Genomic DNA, 20,710 nt, shown 5'->3' on the forward strand with positions numbered 1-20,710 from the left:
GCTAATCTGAGAGAAGATTTATTAATTTTAAGTAGGTATTTTTTAATATGCGATCGATCGAGCGGTGATAGCGCATTGGGTAGGAGCCCGACTTCACCCAGCCCGTACCTCTCCACTCCCAACTTTTCAAGTTACGTGCGTTTTAAGTAATTAATATATCGCTTGCTTCAACGGTAAAAGAAAAACATCCTGAGGAAACCTGCATGCCTGAGAATTCTACATAATGTTCTTGGAGTCCAACAATAAGCACTGTGGACTACGGCCTTAACCCCTTCTCATTGTGGGAGGAGGGTCTCCTGCTCTGTAGTGGGCCGGTAATGGTTTGAAATGATGACGATGTGGGAGATGAAATTGAAGCCAGCAACTTCCAAGCAACATTTTCATTATTGTTTAAACGTATGCATTACACGTTGTACTTTAGGCATAACGTTTTATAATAGAAATAAAAAATATAATTAATACCAAAAATGATTTACGTTCTTCTCGCAAACCACATGCAGATGTCATGTTTCAAGTTATATATACTTTTTAGTTATTTATACGTACACAGTTCACGCAAACGATGATGGCTATATGTTAACGTGAAATATTTTAACATAGTTAAAAGTATCGCTAAAGTAATTAAGTTATTTATTTGGGTTCGTTCTTTGACCTTATGAGAGAATGATCGTTTGTAAGCATTTATCATAACCCTTTGTATTGCAACATGCGATTACGCATCTGCAACAGTAATAAATGTAATTTTATTTACATTTTAATAAAATTTGCCTCCATACATTAATATTTTGTTAAGTACTTTTTTATTAATAACATCCAACAACACGTTTCCGATTAGGGTATAATATGAGGTATAATATTCGTCTAACATACCTACTGTTTTTTATTATTTAAATTACTCACAGTTTTAATAAAAACAAGTGTGTTTTTTTCTTATTTGCTGTTTTAAGGAATTTGAGCGAATTTATATTAGTTGTTTTGAGAAACACGGGTGTGTGTGTTTTAAAACCTACCGGCACGCGATATTTTTTATAGCGTACCTAATAGGTATAAGTTACATGAATGTTTTCATACACTACTTTATTTATAATTCAACATGGAATAGTCAATCTATAATAATAACCTTTGTAACGCAATGCGGGTTTAAATGAATGTGATAAAGCTAAATTCGATATTAAAACAACGTGGAAAACTCCAATTTACATTGAAATATGCATAAAAATGAAGTCAGTCCATTGATTTCACTTTTTTAGTTTCGCGGACACTAACATGTACACTAATGTACTGTTGGCCATTGTTAGTGTAATGAACACTAACTAACAATGGCCGCGCAATAATTGTGATCTATAAGAACATATTGTGTAATTATAGATCACAATTATTATAAATATAGTTGAGACATCTATTACCGAAAATCTGTCTTTAATTCTAATCTGTGTTTATTTTTTTTTTTTTAAATGGAATCGCCCTTATTATCTTTGATATTACGAAACTCACAAAATAAAAAAATGAGACAGATTCGCTGATCTTGACCAAATAAAAACTGGTTTCTGATTTTTAAAAACCAAAGAAACAAAACCTGCGTGTCATATGGCCGAAGAAAAGTTATTGTTTTCAAAAAATCGAGAGTGAGTCGATATCGTAAGTCGATCTGTATCGATGTCGAGACGAAAACAAGCCAGACGAGGTCAGCTTTCCCTAATCAGATAGGTGAGGCAATCTTTACTTGGAAATTTAAATTAATTTCTTCGAAAAAGCGAAGGGCGCTCTTACCAAAAACGTCTTGTTCACTTTAAATGCACGTATTTGATGACAATAGTATTGAAGAAAGTTCTACTGTGACATTCGAACCCGCTATAACCAAGAACGAAATTGAAAAAGACTATTGCACGCAAACGAAGTCGCACGTAAATCATAATCGTTTATTAAAATATTTCTCAACAAATAAAACATACACGTCATGACGTCACCCCGAGGAGAACAATAGGCATCAGGTTTACTTAATTACAAATGGCTGTTTTTTTCCTTTTTGAAAAAGCACTAAAATGTAAATTGCGCGTAAGTAAAAGAGGTCACAGGTTTCGCTCGAGTGGCGAAATGGAAAAATGGTGAGGATTGTTCATGGCTTATTAAAGTGGCAAATGAAAGGCCCATGTTTGAGCCTTGAGTGGAGTTAAGTAAACATAGCAGTCACTCCTTAATATGTGAGTTATATGGACAAAGCTTTAAATCGTCAATATTCTAGAAGAATGAAAGTTAAGAAACTTAACAGTACTTACCCATTATAGACATTTGAAATAAGCGCCAAAGTTTTGTAGAAGATAAGTTTTGTTACCTGTGTTGTACATAAACTAAACTTTTAATATTTTACCATTGACTACAAGAATTCTAAAGTTAAAATGCAATGAAGTTTTTTGAAAGTGAAACTAAAAATACTTATAACTGCAAGTTTAGAAGGTATTCTAAGGAGTTCTTACCTCCATCTCGAACCAGATTTCAAGAGACTTAAATGAGACGTGTGGTGAATTAGGTAGCAATCTAAATAATTAAAAAGTCATTAAGGTAAATAGGTTTAACTTATGAAAAGTTATGCGTAAAAATCTAGAAGATATGTCGAAAAGCAACGTAGGCTGCTTGTATACTCATTGGCCGTATATACATCTGGTGTAAAGCCTCTTTAGTAATTAAAAATAATAAGCAAAGCAGAGATAAAAAAAAGGACTTTATAAGAATGAGAGCTGTTTGACATTCGATTTTTATTTGTATCTTGTATTTTCAAGTTTTTGAGAACTGTATCCAATTTTATCAATTCAAAATTATCAGTAAATATATTAGAAATAAATTTAAAATGGAAGAAGACACCAAGAAGAAGGCAGAGGAATCCGAAGAGGAACCGAGTGCAAGTAACAAAAAGATAACAGGAGATAGTAACTCTAAGGACAAAGGAGACAGGATCAATAACCGGGATAACAAGGACGAAGGACATACCTCTAGTGACTCTGAATGTAGCATATACTCCATGGATAGTGATAACGAGCCTAATACAAATATTAACCAAGCAAAGATGATGTTATCTCTAGGAGGAAACGTGAATGGAGAAGCTAAAGGTCGGGGAAAAAAGAAGAAGAACACAAAAAAGACGATAGCGGGCAAAGTGGAGAAGAAAAAGCGACCATCACCGAGACGTAACGTCATTAGAAGAGCACCAAAGAGAAGGGTACAGCTAGGGAGAGAAATGTCGAGGTCCACAATATTCTCGCGATTGTCATCCAGCGGTACAATAGGAGCAATTTGCCACCATTGCGGACATAGATGCTGCCGACGGAGGTAGTACATAAAATATATCTACTAATAGTATCTACATGAGTAATTTTAAATGTGTGTAACACGGCTACGGTATTGGAGAACTATCTCTGAACTACATTAAATAATGAAATGCATAATTAGATATGGAGAAAAATTGGGAAAACGATACAATTAACCAAGAAATTTCAGAAGTAAAACTCTCGTGCTGCGTTTGTTTGTGTTCAGTATAATGCTTGCTCGAGACTGTTATTTAGATTTAAAAACACAAAATTCATTATAAAAATATATATTTTATTAAATTTTCACTGTAGGATAATAAATAACTGTCTTGGTCTGCGTACATGGTTTTAATGTGTACGTCTCTTTTGTTCTTTATCTGTGGAGGATGCTGATTTCTGAAATGTAGTTTAAAAAAATTGTAAATCTGACTGCCATTCGACATTCTTTTTTTAATTGTGTTTCAGTAAAGCGCATATATTTACATATTTTGTATTCATTCATAAGATAAATATTGATATATCTGTACACAATTCCTAGCCTCGCACATTGGGTGCAGGAGTAAATACGAGTAAAAACGCACGGACATGGGGAAGAAGTTGATACGTGCACCATCATCATCAACCTGGTGGGAAAAGTAAAATAAATGAAAAAATTATGAATGATATGATAACATCATAATGATGTAAACCAATGGTCGTCAACTGTTTCTTTATAGGTATTTTCTAGGGATTTCTGTCTTATGCAACTTCGGTTCAGCACCTGCCTGCCACTTGTTTGTTGGAACTATGTAATAGATATTCAACTGCGCTTCTGTTTCATTATTTTTTTGTAATTGATGTGATAGGCCATGAAAATTTATTACTAATAATATTTTAATTGTAGCTTTTACTATTATTATATCTACATGATTTGCATGCTGCTAAGCGGAATTTAGTTAGAGCTAACCATAATATTAAGGACCTGCATAAATAATAAACCAAATTCACAGAGCAAATAAATAAATCAATATAATAAATTCTTAATTCGGTACTGGGAAGATTATAGACTGGTCAGATTTGGAATAAGGCAGATTGTTCGAGTATTTGTTTGCTAGGGAAATAGAACGGAAAATAAATAATATAAATATAAATATACTACGACAATACACACACCGCCATCTAGTCCCAAAGTAAGCGTAGCTTGTGTTATGGGTACGAAGATAACTGATGAATATTTTTATGAATAGTATACATAAATACTTATAATATACATATAAACACCCAGACACTGAAAAACATTCATGTTCATCACACACACATTTTCCAGTTGTGGGAATCGAACCCACGGCCTTGGACTCAGAAAGCAGGGTCGCTGCCCACTGCGCCAATCAGCCGCCAAATTGACAAACCAACGTCGCAGTGAGTCCGAGCAAACACCGCAAGGTGTTTCTTAGCACTCCAACATTTGTAAAATTATTAAGACTTGTTTTCCTTCAACACAGACATATTCTTATTAATTGGTCTCATAAACTGTTTGTGATATCTGAGATTTCGGACTGTGTATTGATCGGTGAGCGGTAATCTGAAAACTGCTTATCCCGGGTAAAATTTCCATTTTCCGGGTTCGACTAAAAAATCTGATGATACCAATTTAGTTTTCATTATAGGCCTCGAAGCTACTTTGAGCTCTATTACTTACGCATAGTTTCAGGTTTGCCATGAAAATACTCTTTTTAGAGGTAGCCAGAATTATTTTTTGCGATATCTTTGTCCTAAAACATCGTCAAGTACCGTTAATTAAAAATGGTAAGAATTCTTTAGTACAAATCTCTCAGTTAAGGTTAGGGTCCTTAAACTCAGACTTTATATCAAAAACCCTTATCAAAGATATGTGTATGACAAAATCGTTGACTCCTCAAAACCTGTCCGCCCGCGAGCCATGCTATTAGTTATCAACATTCAGCACCAACATTAAAAGAATATTAATTGATTATGTTGTCTGTAACACTTTCAAATCATAATTTATCGTTTCGATACCGGACGGAAAGCGATTTTATTAACAAGATGTTATAAGTCGTAATTTTAGTTACAAACAATATGTTAACTTATGTATTTTATTTGAATAAACAATAATTTGGCACTCTTTGGGTTACAAGGTGCATTTATAACAATAATAATGAGACATTTCTAGAAATATATTGTGACATATAACAGTTATTTATTGCACATTATAAAAGTATTATATAAAAAAGCAAACTTAATGCCAATAGATCTATTTTACTACAGACTACAGTTTACTTCGTGCATGTATCGTGTTCTTAATTAAAGCCAATAAATTTAAAATGTATCTGTGTAATCTTACTTGATAATTATTTCTGATATAATAAAATTCACTTCGTCCAGCGTTGTCCCTGAAAAGAACCCCGTGAACCGTTTGTTCACTAGAAGGAGATTCCGAACAGACAGGATTCAAGCTACAATATAACAGAAAGACATTTTGTCATTTTAACAACAAAGGATTTTGATGAAAAATGAAAAAATGTGAGAAAATGTAAGTGAAAATCTTGAAATACAAGTATCCCTTTCCCTATTAATATTATAAATGTAAATGTAAGTTTGTTTGTTACGCTTTCACGCAAAAACTACTTAACCGATCCTCATTAAACTTTGTACACATATTCTTGGAAGTGTTAGAAGTAATATAGAATACTTTTTATCCCGACATTAAGCTCGGTTCTTTTGGGCGAGGGGATGAGTGTTTGAAGATTTTACACCATAACTCCGACAAATTATAACCGATTTAAATAATTATTTTTGTACTATAGAGGTTGTAATATGTGTTTAATTTTGCCCTAACTGTGGTTACACAGCAGCAAACCCCTCATTTAAGGTTAAGCGATACTACATACTTTACCACATGCCACATCAAAAAACAAAATCAAACGCAGACGAAGTCGTGGGCAACAGCTTGTTGGATATAAAACAGACTATCTAATATGTCTGTTCTTAATCTGAAATAATTTCAAATTCAGCTAAGTTGATTTGCATTATAAATATCTGAACCAATTCGTCATGTAGGAAGGTACTAAACAAGTAGGATCACAAAACATATTACTAAATATTCTATTTTGATATGGGGTTGAACGAACTATTTACAAAAATATTTTTCTTCTTAGTTTGGTATCCGTTAGGGAGTTCCATTCTTCAGGATCTAAATTCAGTTTACCAGACAACGATCAATGCACTAGAAGTTCTCTACCATAGGTAGGTGTGAATAACAATATTCCGGTGCATTCAAAAGAACCCTTGTTAGCTGTATTAAGCATATAGCAAACGCACAATTCAGCTCCACACATTAAAAAGGTAAAACGTCACAACATCATTTATTAGGTAGGTATACGTACAAACAGATAAATCGTCGCTTATGTATTATATTATTAAAGTTAAGCACACAAAACATGTTTGGCCTGAACGTCATATTTAAAAGTAATAAATATTAAGAACAATTCCGTAGGACCGGTGCGAAGAGACAAAGAGATCATCCCTCTATAGAAATAACGCGATAGGATGCTGCGTTTGATGTATACGAGTACATCTCGTGAGGGAGTGCGTCCAGCAATTATGGTGCAGTGAAGCGGAGCTATAGCTAATTATATACCGAAAGGGTTTTGATATTTTTGTTTTATAACAGTCTATGCTTGTTGCCTCATGTTATAAATACGTTCGTGATATAGCTCCAAAACAAATCCTTAGATTTTAAAGAAATGTTATCAGATTAACCTAGTCTTATGTTTCGCATTTGAAAATATGACAACGATGCTCGATTACTGTTGATTATAATATCATGATAAATCTCCAAGGGCGGATATGACTTATGCACAAAAATATATTATGAGTGCAATGAATTTTATAAGCCTACGTTCTGGGACTTTCACATTTAATAACTAAGATTTTACTAATATTATTAATAAAATTAAAGTGTATTTGTTTGTCTTCTCTTTTCAATATCTTTTTGACTATCCTTTACGCTCTAACTAAGCAGTCAATCAAATTGATTTTTGCAAAGAGTTAGTTGAAAGGTCGAAGAGTTTAACTTAAATTAAGTTACTTTTTATTCCAGGAAAACATATGGCTTCTACGAGTTTTGTAAAAAAACCGTAATTAGGACAAATAACGCGAGCAATAGTATTACATATTTTTTTAATTCTAAACGTTTAATTATAAAAGACACATAATTTGTTATTAAATACTAATTCACGTCAAAACTTTTAACAGTATACATTTAACTTTTAAAATTATTGTGGTTACCTACGAATGTTTCAATATGTGAAAGTTATGGCGAATAAGGACGCAGATCTGGGTTGCGTAACATTTCGGTGGACAACTGTCCTAACCTATTGTAATTTCTACCCCTGTTTTGAGGCAGTTTTATTCAATTATAGCTCCTATTATTGGGACATTACGAATTAGATAAACAGGGGTGGATTAGATGTCAGCCATGAATTTTATAATACAGTAGTTATTTGGTTTGGTGCGTGATAAAGGGGAGTACTGACAATGGGGAATTTATCAATCATTCCAAATTAATTACATTATAATTTGTATCCGTTGACTTTTAGTGTGACTTTGACTTTATACATATGTAGTTTGACTTTTGCATATATGTTTCGTCTCGGATCTAAATAAAGTATACGATCCGAAACATTAATAATAGCTTCGATAAAAAACGTTAAAAAGATTGAAAAAAATAAATAAAAAAAAGTGTGTGTCCAACATTTGTGCCGACATCCACGGCGCAGTAGTGAGCGCTGAAGTTTTAAGCGGGAAGTCCCGGGCTCGTTTCCAGCAGTGACAATTTGGGAATTTACGATTTCTCTATTTTCTCTTCTCTGGTCTTGTGGGAGGCATCAGCCGTGGCTTACAACCTTACCGACAAAGATGTCAATGATGAAGGTACAATGTCGCGTAGAAACCGATTAAAATACAACTGCCATACTCCAACAGGTTAGCCCGCTGCCATGTTAGACTACATCATCACAACTGGGTAAGATGCACTCAAGGGCTTTCTTGTAGTGGAATAAAAAAAGTTGTTCGCTCAGGAGCGAATCGATGATTTTTACGCCATTATAAGGAAAAAGACGGCATCCCTCCTGACAAGGTTGCGGTCGAGCTCAAACAGTATCCTGAATATGTTAGCGGGAAAGTTTGATTCACCTATCTTGTTGCAAGATAGGTGAAGCAAACTTCATGTCGGTGCTTGTACGGTGAAGCAAATTGTATTGAATTTATCCTATAATATAATATAATTAATTAATACTAACATAGTCGTTTAAGTTGTATTACTAACAAAGGTGGACCTTAGTTGTCTTAATAAAGAGATTATTATTATTATTATTATAAAAAGAAAACATTTTAATAGGCAACTAACTGTGCGTTGCTTGCATTGTGCAATTCGCATGCAAGGAATCAACTTTCTGAAGTTCCATCGTAATATTACAAAATGTACGTTGTGATTCAAAAATAGAATATAAATCTTCCATGGAATATGTTTATGCCGAGTAAAGTTGATGCGTTTTTTTTGTTTAAATTTGTTCTCAAGCGCACCGTGTGTTTGCATTTAGAATAAAAACATATCAGCAAAATGGTACCTAAAAATTAAATATATTCTTAAATAAACTTGTTAGAAGCCATTGTTATAAGAGGTATTTAATATTATTTTTATATAAATATTTATTAAACCAATTTTAAGTTAGTCTATATGGACTTAATTTTACTTACACGTTTTATTGAAATCACTAATCTTAGGAACTGAGGTCTAGGCTGACACCAGTCGGTATTGATAAAAAACATTTTAGAGAGCATGTTTTTTGGGCAGTGCTTTGACTTTATTAGGTATGTAGATTTTTTAGAATATGCTAAATTTTATATTTACGCCAGTTAGTTCTGTATCATCATTATCACCATCATATCAACCCATTAGAAATGTTAGAGGTGCGTGCTGGCATTCGAACTTGGACCCCCGAAAGTGAAGTCGTGCACCTACCCACTACACCTATCACCGCTTCATAAAATATACATGCGTAATCTTTATAATAAATACAATTTCACAACTGTTCAAGAAATGTCATCAGGCTTACAAATAATATAAGTAGGTAGACAAACATATAAAAAAATAAATATGACTAAATTTTACGATAACTACAAAATGCTATTGTCTTGATAACTCAGCCGATACGTACACGATTATAAATCAACATACCTATGTTACGCTTTATCTATGAAGCCTACTTTATTTGTGTAATAATTAACCTAAAACTCGTAATACACCTACTTACTCGTAATTGAACCTGTCCAACAGGTGATCAGGAGTGGAAGTCCATATCTCTGTTATATTAATATCAACACCTAAAATCCAAAAGTTAAGTGATATTTTTTTGTAAAACTACATCGAAACGGAAACGCTAAGAGATAGGAAAAAATACCGGTGGACGAAACTATTATCTTCGGGAAGAAGGTAAATTTAAACAATGTATTATTTTTGAATGTAATTACATAATTAATTTTGTGCTACGTAGAAAAACACTTCCGGTTATATTTTTCACTGGTAAGCTTTTAAAATAATAAATTATCGCTGATATCATTATATACCAATGTAGATAAAGCCGAAAATTTACCACTTCTGGTAAACTTCCGAAGTCTTTACCATCGTCGTAATTTAGTTTGGTGTTTTAGAACATATGTTCCGGAGAGTGGATAAAGGAAATATCTTTCGATTTTAAAAATTATACCACCCGATCCAATTATAATGTGCTACGAAATATTCTCTTCTGGGCTGGCGTTTAGACATGTAATAAATATTATCACATATCTAAACACCAGAAGAATACCACCAATTTATATAAATTGACTTCGATGTCGAGAAAGTTCTATGTTGTTTTAGGTTACGTTTTAATGCAAGTGAGCAGAGATATGGATATAAGACACTTTGAACGGATATGAAGTATCGTATTTAATGAATATTCCTTTTGTAAACATAAGTTGCAACATTATTATTGCGGTAAATCAATAGCAATGTAACATTGTAATTCTTTGCGATGCGTAAGCAGGTTTTGATGCACCACGATGCACAAATACATTAAGGTAAGTATGTTGGCACGTAAGGGCCGGCGATCGCAGCGGGGTCCGATTTATGCTGTTATCATACGAGCTTGTCCATTTTTGTTAATGTGAAAATTAAATCAGTTCTTTTTCATAACTTCTATATGAACAATCGAGCTACTAGAAACGGACGTAAATTATTGATATCTGCATATCGTCTGGGAAAAGGAAAGAAATCTTTCGTGGGAAAAAGAAATCTTTACACACTGGGTGTATGCTTTTATAAAATACCTAAGGTAATATTATCAAAACACTTTAATCAATCGTGGCTCTACGATCCACAAATTTCTTAACAAGAAGGCTGCTTTGAAGCAGGCCGCTCCGCTCTCATCTCTCACAAGTTAGAAAAATCCTGAAGATTATTGAACTTTAAATTATTTTTCAAAAGTACAATCTGCTGAGTTTCTTTTTTTCTTTAGAGCCGATGGTAGAAGCACTACAATAAGACTGACTTGACGTTTCGATAGTGTTTATAAACTAGGCCTATTTCAAATAAATGAATTTTAAACGTTAAATTTTCTTTCAATTTTAATCTTTTTTGTATGACCCTCCGTACAGCTTGAAATGGAAGAGCGCTTAAGATCTGAATAACTTCTTAACTTGTATCTTTAGTCGGTGTCCACACTGATTCGCACCTACACGCAAAAGTACCTACTTAATAGCCGGTACTGAAATTAGTAGCAGAAGCCCTTTTCCACCCAACAGAGTCCAGACTGCATGGAATTTATATTTAGTTTTTTGATCATAAATTCCAGAAATGAACCTTTAAGAACCTCACTGCACATCGCTACGTCGACGGGGCACCTAAACTTCAATTTTACGTTATTCCCAACGGTTGACGGTTCCCATTGCCAGCTCGGGGCGTTTTTATTTAAATACCAATTAAGTAAAAGAATGGCCTCTAAAGCTGTACGTTTTATGCCATACACTTTCTGTCGTAGTTTTATTGGGTTTTAAACTTATATAAACTACTCTAACACTCTTATTTTAACTTTCTTTAGCGAATACTATCTACCTAGTACCTAGAGGTATGTCTTCGTTTATAGTAAAAACTGGGCGTGATTTTATTTGGGTCTGAAGGTGCTGTAGGCCTTACTCAGGATTCGAACTCAAGAGGAAACCTGCATGCATAAGAGTTATTTATAATGTTCTCAAACTTGTGTGAAGGCCACCAATCCGCACTAGGCCAGAGTGGCAGACTAAAGCCTTAATCCCTTCTCATTGGAAGAGACCCGTGCCCTGTAATGGATTGCTATGATGATGATGATGATGACATATATCTGAAAAACCTAAAGTTAATTTATATCTAGAGGTTTTAGACATAGCCGCTAGTTATTTAAAAAAAACTAGATGACCCGTGCAACTTCGCACCAAATCGGTTATTACCGGAAAACACAAATAAAATAACATTTCTAAAAATGAATCCTAGTTAGATCGATTTATCGCCCCCTGTATATTAAATTTTATGTAAATCGTTGGAGCCGATTCCAAGATTTCAATTATATAAATACAAGAATTGCTCGGTGAAAGATATAAGATATGAATAGGTAGATAAGCCCTTTTCAGTACTTCGTGAAACTAAAACTTTTCAGCAGACATTCATTCATTCTGCCTGTCAGTCCGGACCCGGTTTGGGGCTTTCACGTCACCTAATTTGCGGAATACGCAATCAGGGCAGCCAACCTCATTACTCCACAATACGTTATCAGCGAGTGTTTATTAATAAAATATTAGACGGCACAGTGAAGTTTATTTGTCATCAGATAAAAGTTTATTAAATTTCCGCAGTGTATTAATAATGTTAGTTTTATCAGCGCGACTCCATTTGGGGAGGTATATTAAAATGGTGAATTACGTTAATAAAGATAATAATATGGAATTGCCGGTCGCCGGGCCGCGTGCGTGCCAAGCGCGATCTACTTTCGCTATCTGGGAGATAAGAGGTCGGAGGAGGGACGGGACTCCCTTCGGAGGGGATTATCCTCATTATTTCTTATTTTGGAGCTTTAGCTCTACGGACCGACTGCTACCCAATGTCGTTACATTGTGAGCGGTCAATCGTATTTCTGTCCCGTCTAAATGCGTTTAAGCCGCACTAATAAAAGCGGACTCACACTCAATTACGGCCTTTATCAATTTTTCAACGCTCTCCGTAAGTACAAGTGGAGATCATGGTGTGAAACGTTACTTATTTTTTATTACGTTTTCTCCACACCGTAGTACCTACGTGATGAATGGGTCCAGTGAATTACGATGAAAATTATTTTCTTGCAAGCAGCACGTTTTTACAGATTAAGAAACGACTTTGGCGCAAAATATACTCTTAACTCTAAAAGTACACAACTTTTAGATTTTACGCGTAATTCATTGCGTAGGGTCATTTTGACTCCTCTTCATCATAAATTCTAATACAGCTTCTGAAAAGCTACATAAAATCTATTCACTACATATACAAACTCATTTCATAATGCTCTTGTATTTAATAATTTAAAATATTAAATAACATTCGTACAAATATTTGAGTGCGTGACAACGATATCTTCAATCTATATAAAAAGGGGTAAAAAGATATTTTACTACTTCGCGAAAGGATATAAAAACGCGGTACCTACATACTAACGAAGAGACCTTGATTTTAGCCCATAATTAGCACATAGCTGTATAATATAAAACCTTAACGCGGTTATAAAATGTTCACTTTGTACGTTTACCTGTCCAAATGTGTTGTCTTTTTCCGATTGGTTTAAGACATTATTTATTATTTTTGGGTCAATCTTCGCTAGATAATCAGACAGAGAGTTACCTACGTTTACTTACTTTTGTATATGAGCGCTATTACAATACTGGGGGAACGTTCTATCACTAGATGGCGCTATTTCAATTTCATATAAATCGTAGTTGACTATCACGCGAACAAGTAAACGTAGGTAGAAAAACTTACCCTTGTCACTCTGGCCTTAACTTAGTCGTCTATACAATTTGTTAGTAGAGCTCTTGAATATAGTGATCCTCTGGATTATTGTATAATAGTATTGAGAAAAAGAACATCAACAAGTATCGCAACATAGTTAAATACGGCCGGTTAACAATAAACCCTAAATATAATAAAATAATAATCTCAAATTAGTGTATTGTCATCGGTCCTCGATATGTCTACAAAGTTTGAACGAAATCTGATCGTTTAAAGTGGATCAAAATAGCGTCCAAAGAAATAGGTTACAAACATACAGGTGAAGCTAATAAAAGCGTATTAAAAACCTCGAAATCCATTCCTTTATATAAGCTCGTATTCTTTTTGTATTTTTACTACTTATCTTAAATCGTCACTGTCTATCTAGCGTGCGATCTATGTTCATGGACTCATGTCTAAGTTTGTTTTCATATATTTTTTTAAAAGGACTCCTCTATATGGTTAGAAAACTTTGAACTTATATTATGTTACAAAACATAAAAGTGGTAAATTTTTACCACTTTTATGTATCTACTAGCTTCTGCCCTGCTGACTTCAGAATTGGGTCCCAAGCTTCGCAAAATAAACGGGGTACGGGTAGTGGAATAGGGATTAAAGGTAGCGTATGTTATTTTCCATGTCAAAGGCTACATGCATGCCAAATTTCATCTAAATCCGTTACAACCAGTAGTAACTAGTAACATGTTAAATCAATGCCTACAGCACAAAACTTCACACCCCAAATCGCAGATGGCAACGATCGTGTTTTCGCGGTAAAGCGAATCATGATTTTCAAACGGATTTCATTTAAGTTCTCTCGGAAATGTGTTGTATATGTTGGATGAATATTTTCGCAAACGAGCTGAGAAATATTACGTTCAGTTTTGACACTCTCCTGAGTAGGTAGTTATTTATTATTTACGAAAATAGTAAAATAAAGAATACATCTTGTTTTAAGTGATATGATGAAAATTAATGTAATCGAACCAAACTATACAATCGTTTATTTCACTCTCATGTTGGATTGGGGACTAGTGGTGGTGATAATGGTGATTGGGGGGATAGGAGAGAGGTGGCAGGGTAGTGATGGTAGGGCTAGCGGTGGTAGGGGTACGGGTAGTGGTGATATTGATGCTAGAAATGACAAGTGATCAACATGTTGAGAGTGAGTGAACAGTGAAATAGCATATTTTAGGACGATGTTAACAAATAATGCTTATTATCGGTAAAATATTTGGCACCCACAAAAAAACTACCACTAATAATTTTAAATGACATTGTGGGATGGTGATAAAAAAAGAAACACCCGGCTAAGTTTGTTGTAGGCTTCTTCTTAGACCAGGACGCGTTTGGAACCCTCGTAGCTTTAGTTTTAAGTTTACGAATGTGGTTATCGCCATCACCTCACTACCGTGTACTTAATAGTAGTAACAAATTAAAATTTTAAACACTACCCTGAAAACAATTTGCATGCCAATTTGGCGTGGTACAGTTAAGATCTGCATATATTTTTTTTCCTGTAACACCTATTTACCTGTATCAGCAAATAAATAAAATTGAATTGAATTGAATTAATTCTTATGTACGCATCAAAAGTGCCACCTATGGGCCTACTTGAATAAAGATATTTTTGACTTTGACTTTGAAAAAACTATTCGACGAGTACCTACGCATTTATGTCTTATAAATCACTAACAAGACAATTTTCTGTCCGGTTGCGTTTTACTTTTAAAACACCTGTGTAATTACTCGGCAAGTTTGCATAAATAGGATCATTAATGGGCTGCAGTTAATTAGGTACTGTGCACATGGTATTTATAGTACTACATGGCACAAAGGTGCCGCTACTGTCAACGTGCGATCTCTAGGCTATGGCTGCATTAGGTCACGTTCTGACTTGCGACACTGAGTCCTCCATGTATATAGGTACCTACTTGTGTAACTAAAACTTCCTAGTGACATCCTGGATGCCTGTTCTTTGCCGTTCCTAGACTTTAAAATAAATAAAAAAAAACTTGATAATTTATAATGCAAGCTGTTTTTTTTTATAAACACCAGCACTCTTCTGTTATCTGTCCGTATAGTAGGAGTTCTAACAACTTTGTGCTTTCCTGGCAGTTTCACCAACACGTTGCTTCAGTTTTCTAAGGATTTCTAAGGATGGTTACTCTAAGGATCTTGGTTTCTGATCATCATAAAGGCCCATATTTTTTTATTTATGATCATAATTGGCACCATTGGGTGTAGCGAATTTCCACCAGCCAGATGTCCTTTTCGTCGATTGATGTAATTTGCATAGTTACGAGTATACAAGCAGAGTGAAACTCACATCACATACCTAATGCATGGTTTACATTTCAGCCATTCCAGGAATCTCCTAGACGCTTTAGAAAGATTCGAACCATCACTCGTTGCTTCTTGAATTAAAACAATCAACAAAATCGTTATATACATAAGAAGTTACAAACAGTTATTTTCTATAAGGCCACTTTAAAAAATTTTAAGTTTCTAAGGTCTCTATGCATCCATTTTATACCAAAATACAGGCTGATAAAAACCAGCGAAAAAAATATTTTTGCTATCTTAATTTATTTTTTAATTTATATTCTATCTACATTACTATAGTTACTAAATAAATTATCGTGGTACCTACCCCGTAATTACTGGTGAAACTTCATTTTCATTTGACGCCTTTGGAAATCCCTGCTCTACCTAAGTTAGATTTGTTTTACCTAAGTATTATTCAAATCGTATAGGTTAACATGTTTCGAGTCTGCGCACGAATTTCGTTTGGCTAATTAAAATTTAGACAGTTGAGGAAGCTATAAATGTCCAAGCAGTATTTATTGCTGTCTAGGTAGCATAAAATTGTAACAGATATAATTATTGGGCTATTCTTTGAGTAGGCAATAAAATGGTTAGTAGATATTACTGCTTTTAATTTCTTACAGATGGGTGAGAGCGTGGACTCCACATGGTGTTGTTTTGATTTACAACAAGGTATTTAGATTAGGTTTAAGTGAATAATCATTCTTCATTGCATCCTGAGTCCAACTGAAAAATACCTGAATAGATAATCATGTAAAAAAAGTACCTGACATAATCATGTAAAAAAAGTTCCTTTACTTGTTATAAGGTTGTTGTTACCACGTGTCGTAATAATAAAAACATATTTTTATTATGAACTCAAATTTTAAAATGGCGTTAATAAACGTAGATAATAAAAATCTCAACAAACACGTTATTTATTATTTGAATGAGATCACAAATTATAAATGATGTGCTAAGGACCTACAGAGATTAAAGTTCTATTCAAATATAATTTATAAATTTATTTAATGTGTTATATAAATAATTAATGTGAAATACAAATTAGGGATGCCTCGAAGTTAATATAATATACTACTGAGCTTGATCGATCTAGATCGATCAAAGACGGCCGATTGGCGCAGTGAGCAGCGACCCTGTTTTCTGAGTCCAAGGCTGTGGGTTCTATTCCCACAACTGCAAAATGTTTTGTGTGATGATCATGATTTTTTTCAGTTTCATTTTTCGTTATTCATAAATTATTCTTCACTTATCTTAGTACCTAGCAGTACCTATCTTAGTATGTTCACTACGCGCGAAATGCTATACCCACATTTGAACTTTTCGTGACACTTACAACGTCACTAGTTGTTGTATGAGACGGTTAAAAATGAAGACTGAAATGAAGAAGTTCAAATAATGAAGCAAAAGAGACTTAGCCCTGAAAATTTTAGGTAGGATTTAAAATTCGAATTACTTGAAGGGAAATTTGTTTTAACTTTAATTGCCAAGGTGCCAGATGACCCGGTGAACTTTGTAGTATGAGAAGAACACACTCCGTAGTATCAGAAGAAGTTCCTTATGAAGATTTCAAATCAAAAGAGAAATTACAAATCTGTAGTGCCCATTTTATTTACAAACTATATTTATCAAAGGATGCATATAGAGAAGATATATACATATACAAGCTTCTGCCAGCGACTTCGTCTGCGTGGAGAATCGGGATAAAAGTTGGCCTATGTTCTTCTTCATGTCTAAGCTTAATGCATGCTAAATGACATCCAATTCCGTTTGATCGTTCGTGCGTGAGTAAGTAACAAACATCCACATAGTCACATCTATAATATTAGTAGTATTAAGAATCTGGTAACCATAATGATTAGAGATACTTATAAGAATTTCACTTCTTCTATTAAGTTAATGCATTATATAAGAAACAATTAAGCATGTATATCTATCTATTATGATATCTATGTTCGCATAGCTCCAAAGGTAGGTAGCCCATGTATATTTACCTACTTGAAATTTTTAGACACTGATAATTTATAAAATGTATCTATGGGTATATACAAAAATAAAAAAAACGAGGTGCGTATTTTTAAACTAATTTTGCTATAATAATAATAACGTTTATTTCGGATGAAATTCCATAGTTTGTGATCGCAGTAAGATTATGAAATTATTTATTGCTAGTTACAATTATCTTATTTGAAATTTTCTTATTAAGATTTGCCAAACTGTTTGGCCAATCTTGGCCCAGACATATCTCCTAATTAATGATCAGCATTTAACAATGTAGGTAACATACAAAATTGAGCTAGGTATCCTATAGATAAAAAAAGCAATGCCACTATGTTAACTACCGATATAGGTACCAATTATTAATTAATTAATTCAGAGAGCTATACTTTATGGATAAGTTAATTATTTATATATATCGGTGTAATATGGTAGTTATATTTCATTGATATACTTATATCTATAGATACACTTTCAAAAATCTGGACAGACAGTCTCATTGCATCTGTTTTATACCGAAATACAGGCTAATAAAAATCCACGAAAAAACTTCGATATGCGTACCTAATTCATACATAGATCTTTACTTTATGGATAAGTTAATTATGTTTATATCGGTGCAATAAAGTAGTTAAAATGTTATATTTCATTGATATACTTATGTCTGTAGAAAACAGCATTTTACGTACGTAGCTGCCTATCTAGTTGATTACATTTGTAGGCGGTTAATCTAATTAGGTTCCGATTGCGTACGCCTCGCCTCCGCTCAGTATACGTAACTACCTACCTGGGTAGTATGGAAGCCCTCCAAAGCAATACACAGATTGTATTGTTAACTGTAGGTTCGGATATAAGCAAGTGTCACTTTGCGGAAGACTATGTTAACTTACGTCGGACACAGTGCATAAATAAATAATTATAATCAATAAAGATTCCAAGCCACACATTTACCTTTCGCCAATCGATTTTCACTAGGCAACTCATGTAACCTAACTTGTCTATGGTTCTTTTGTTTGTATTATCATTGGATTTAAGGTTATAAAAAAATAAAACTCAGTCAGTGTCACTTTACGACTCCTCACAATGTTACGATCCGCCGAATCAGTGTCATAACTTAAGTTAGACATAACAAAAGAAAGAGTGCATGAAACGATTTTTTTTTTCGAATCACCTAATTCACTAGACATTCGTTTAAGGCGATAACCAGGTTTAGAGAAAACGGCCATATATGTCAAATATTAACCAGACAAATCTGTGACAAACCAGATGTAACCCTGTTTCGTTTCTAACTTATAGAGCGGTAAGTATCTACACGCAGAGGATAATGTTAAACTTGCGATGAAAAATGAAAATTAATAAACCATCCGCTCTTGAAATCAATCACATAATGACTATACCTACGTAGTAGTAAATAAGTAAATAAAATATGGTTAATGCAATAAATTGATACGAAAATTTACAATATTAGATTTATGTTATACCTGCAAGATGTTTCCACACTGATACTGACTCTACAATTATTATTATTATTTAGGTTAGAATTTGTGAATCGTTTTTTAAACCTACCTACCCTATACAGTAACTTTTCTCTCGTTTCTATGATATTCTCTTGTTTCTACGAGAGGTTGCCTGGTAGAGATAAGGCCGCCTGTTGAACCTTCCTAATATTTGTAATATATTCTAGTTAAACTTTTAAATATGTTTTCGTGTACAATTAAGTGTATTGAATAAAATTAAATAAACTATATACCTATGTAGTTAATAAGAGCATTGTATCAGATTTTTCAACTAAAGCATGTTAAGTTTAGAAACAAATTTTCTTAGATATCAGATTAATCTTTAATTATAATATCCGTACTACTTTTGTTTCGATTAGGTTATCTAAAAAGAAGCCGTAAAAAATAATTACAGTTTAAAATATAACAAAACATAAGCACACAGTATCATTGTAATAAAATTATGTATTGTTATTTATTTAATTTCTACGCACTTTGCCCTGCACTATTCATTAATATCTACTATTTATCCTACCAGAATTAAATTAGAACTCTACATCGCCACATTGCTTTCGCGTTTTAAGCGTCACTTTAGAGTTTAATGGTTTTTAAACTAACTTTACAACAACTACTTTTTGGTATTTTATGCCCTGATTCAGGTACAAGTGCATTTTAATTTTTGTTTGACATAGAAAATCTGGGCCGGTGTATTTGATAAATACAAGATAACTTTTTAATAGTTTTGAACGGTACTGGACCATTGCCAATAATATCTTTGGTGAATGAATAACCACGTAAACGTTCTTATTTATGACACTAAACAACATGCTATAAACAAACAAGGGGAATAATTTTAAATAAAAGAGTTATTATAAAAAAAAAATCGCTTTGCAAAATGGCAATAACTCTATATTCAATTCGTAACTTTACTGAAACGCTAACTTAAATCGTAAAACGGCACAGCGATGTCTAAGAACCGTCATTTAAAATTTTAACTCCTAAACATCGGTTGGCGTTACAGTACTTTTATCAGCTAATTTTTGAATGGTGCATGTATTTACCTGGTTAGGGGGAGATCCACGGAAAGCGAATTGAGAGGTCATTTTTCACTACAATATAGTTTAGCTCGTCCGAGCGCGCACAGAACTCACTTCACAGTTTTCGCGGGCACCGGTCCGGGGCCGGTCGCATGTCGGGTCGGGATCGATACGCGGACGGCCGCGGTTCGTCGCGGAGCGTGGCGAAGCGGAGCGGGCCCGAGACGGCGCGTGGTCGCTCGCGCGGCGTTAGTGGGTAATGCGGTAGCTGCCCGCCAGGTGACGGTAATTGGCGCAGCCGTCCCGCTCTCGCAGCGCTGTCCCTCTCGCAGCACGCACACTCGCCCGCTCAGCGCCGCACACGGACGCAGACGGCTTCTTTTCACGCGTCGCCGTTTGACCCGCGCCGCAGCGATTTTTGCGGTGCGATGGGTGGCGCCCGCTGCGAGGCTGCCCCCTAGT

General features: G+C 34.2%; 1 protein-coding gene across 1 annotated transcript in view; it reads right to left on the bottom strand.

The window, feature by feature from the left end:
* LOC120636198 (homeobox protein caupolican) overlaps positions 1-20,468 on the bottom strand; it is a 140,196-nt gene extending 119,728 nt beyond the window's left edge. Inside the window, exon 1 of the mRNA XM_039907554.1 lies at positions 20,273-20,468. Within this exon, the coding sequence (XP_039763488.1) occupies positions 20,273-20,314 (42 nt within the window). The 5' untranslated portion in view covers positions 20,315-20,468. The remainder of the gene's footprint in view (positions 1-20,272) is intronic.
* Between the last annotated feature and the right edge of the window lie 242 nt (positions 20,469-20,710).

Source organism: Pararge aegeria, chromosome Z (genome assembly GCF_905163445.1).
Source record: "Pararge aegeria chromosome Z, ilParAegt1.1, whole genome shotgun sequence".
In the NCBI taxonomy this organism is placed as follows: Eukaryota; Metazoa; Arthropoda; class Insecta; order Lepidoptera; family Nymphalidae; genus Pararge; species Pararge aegeria.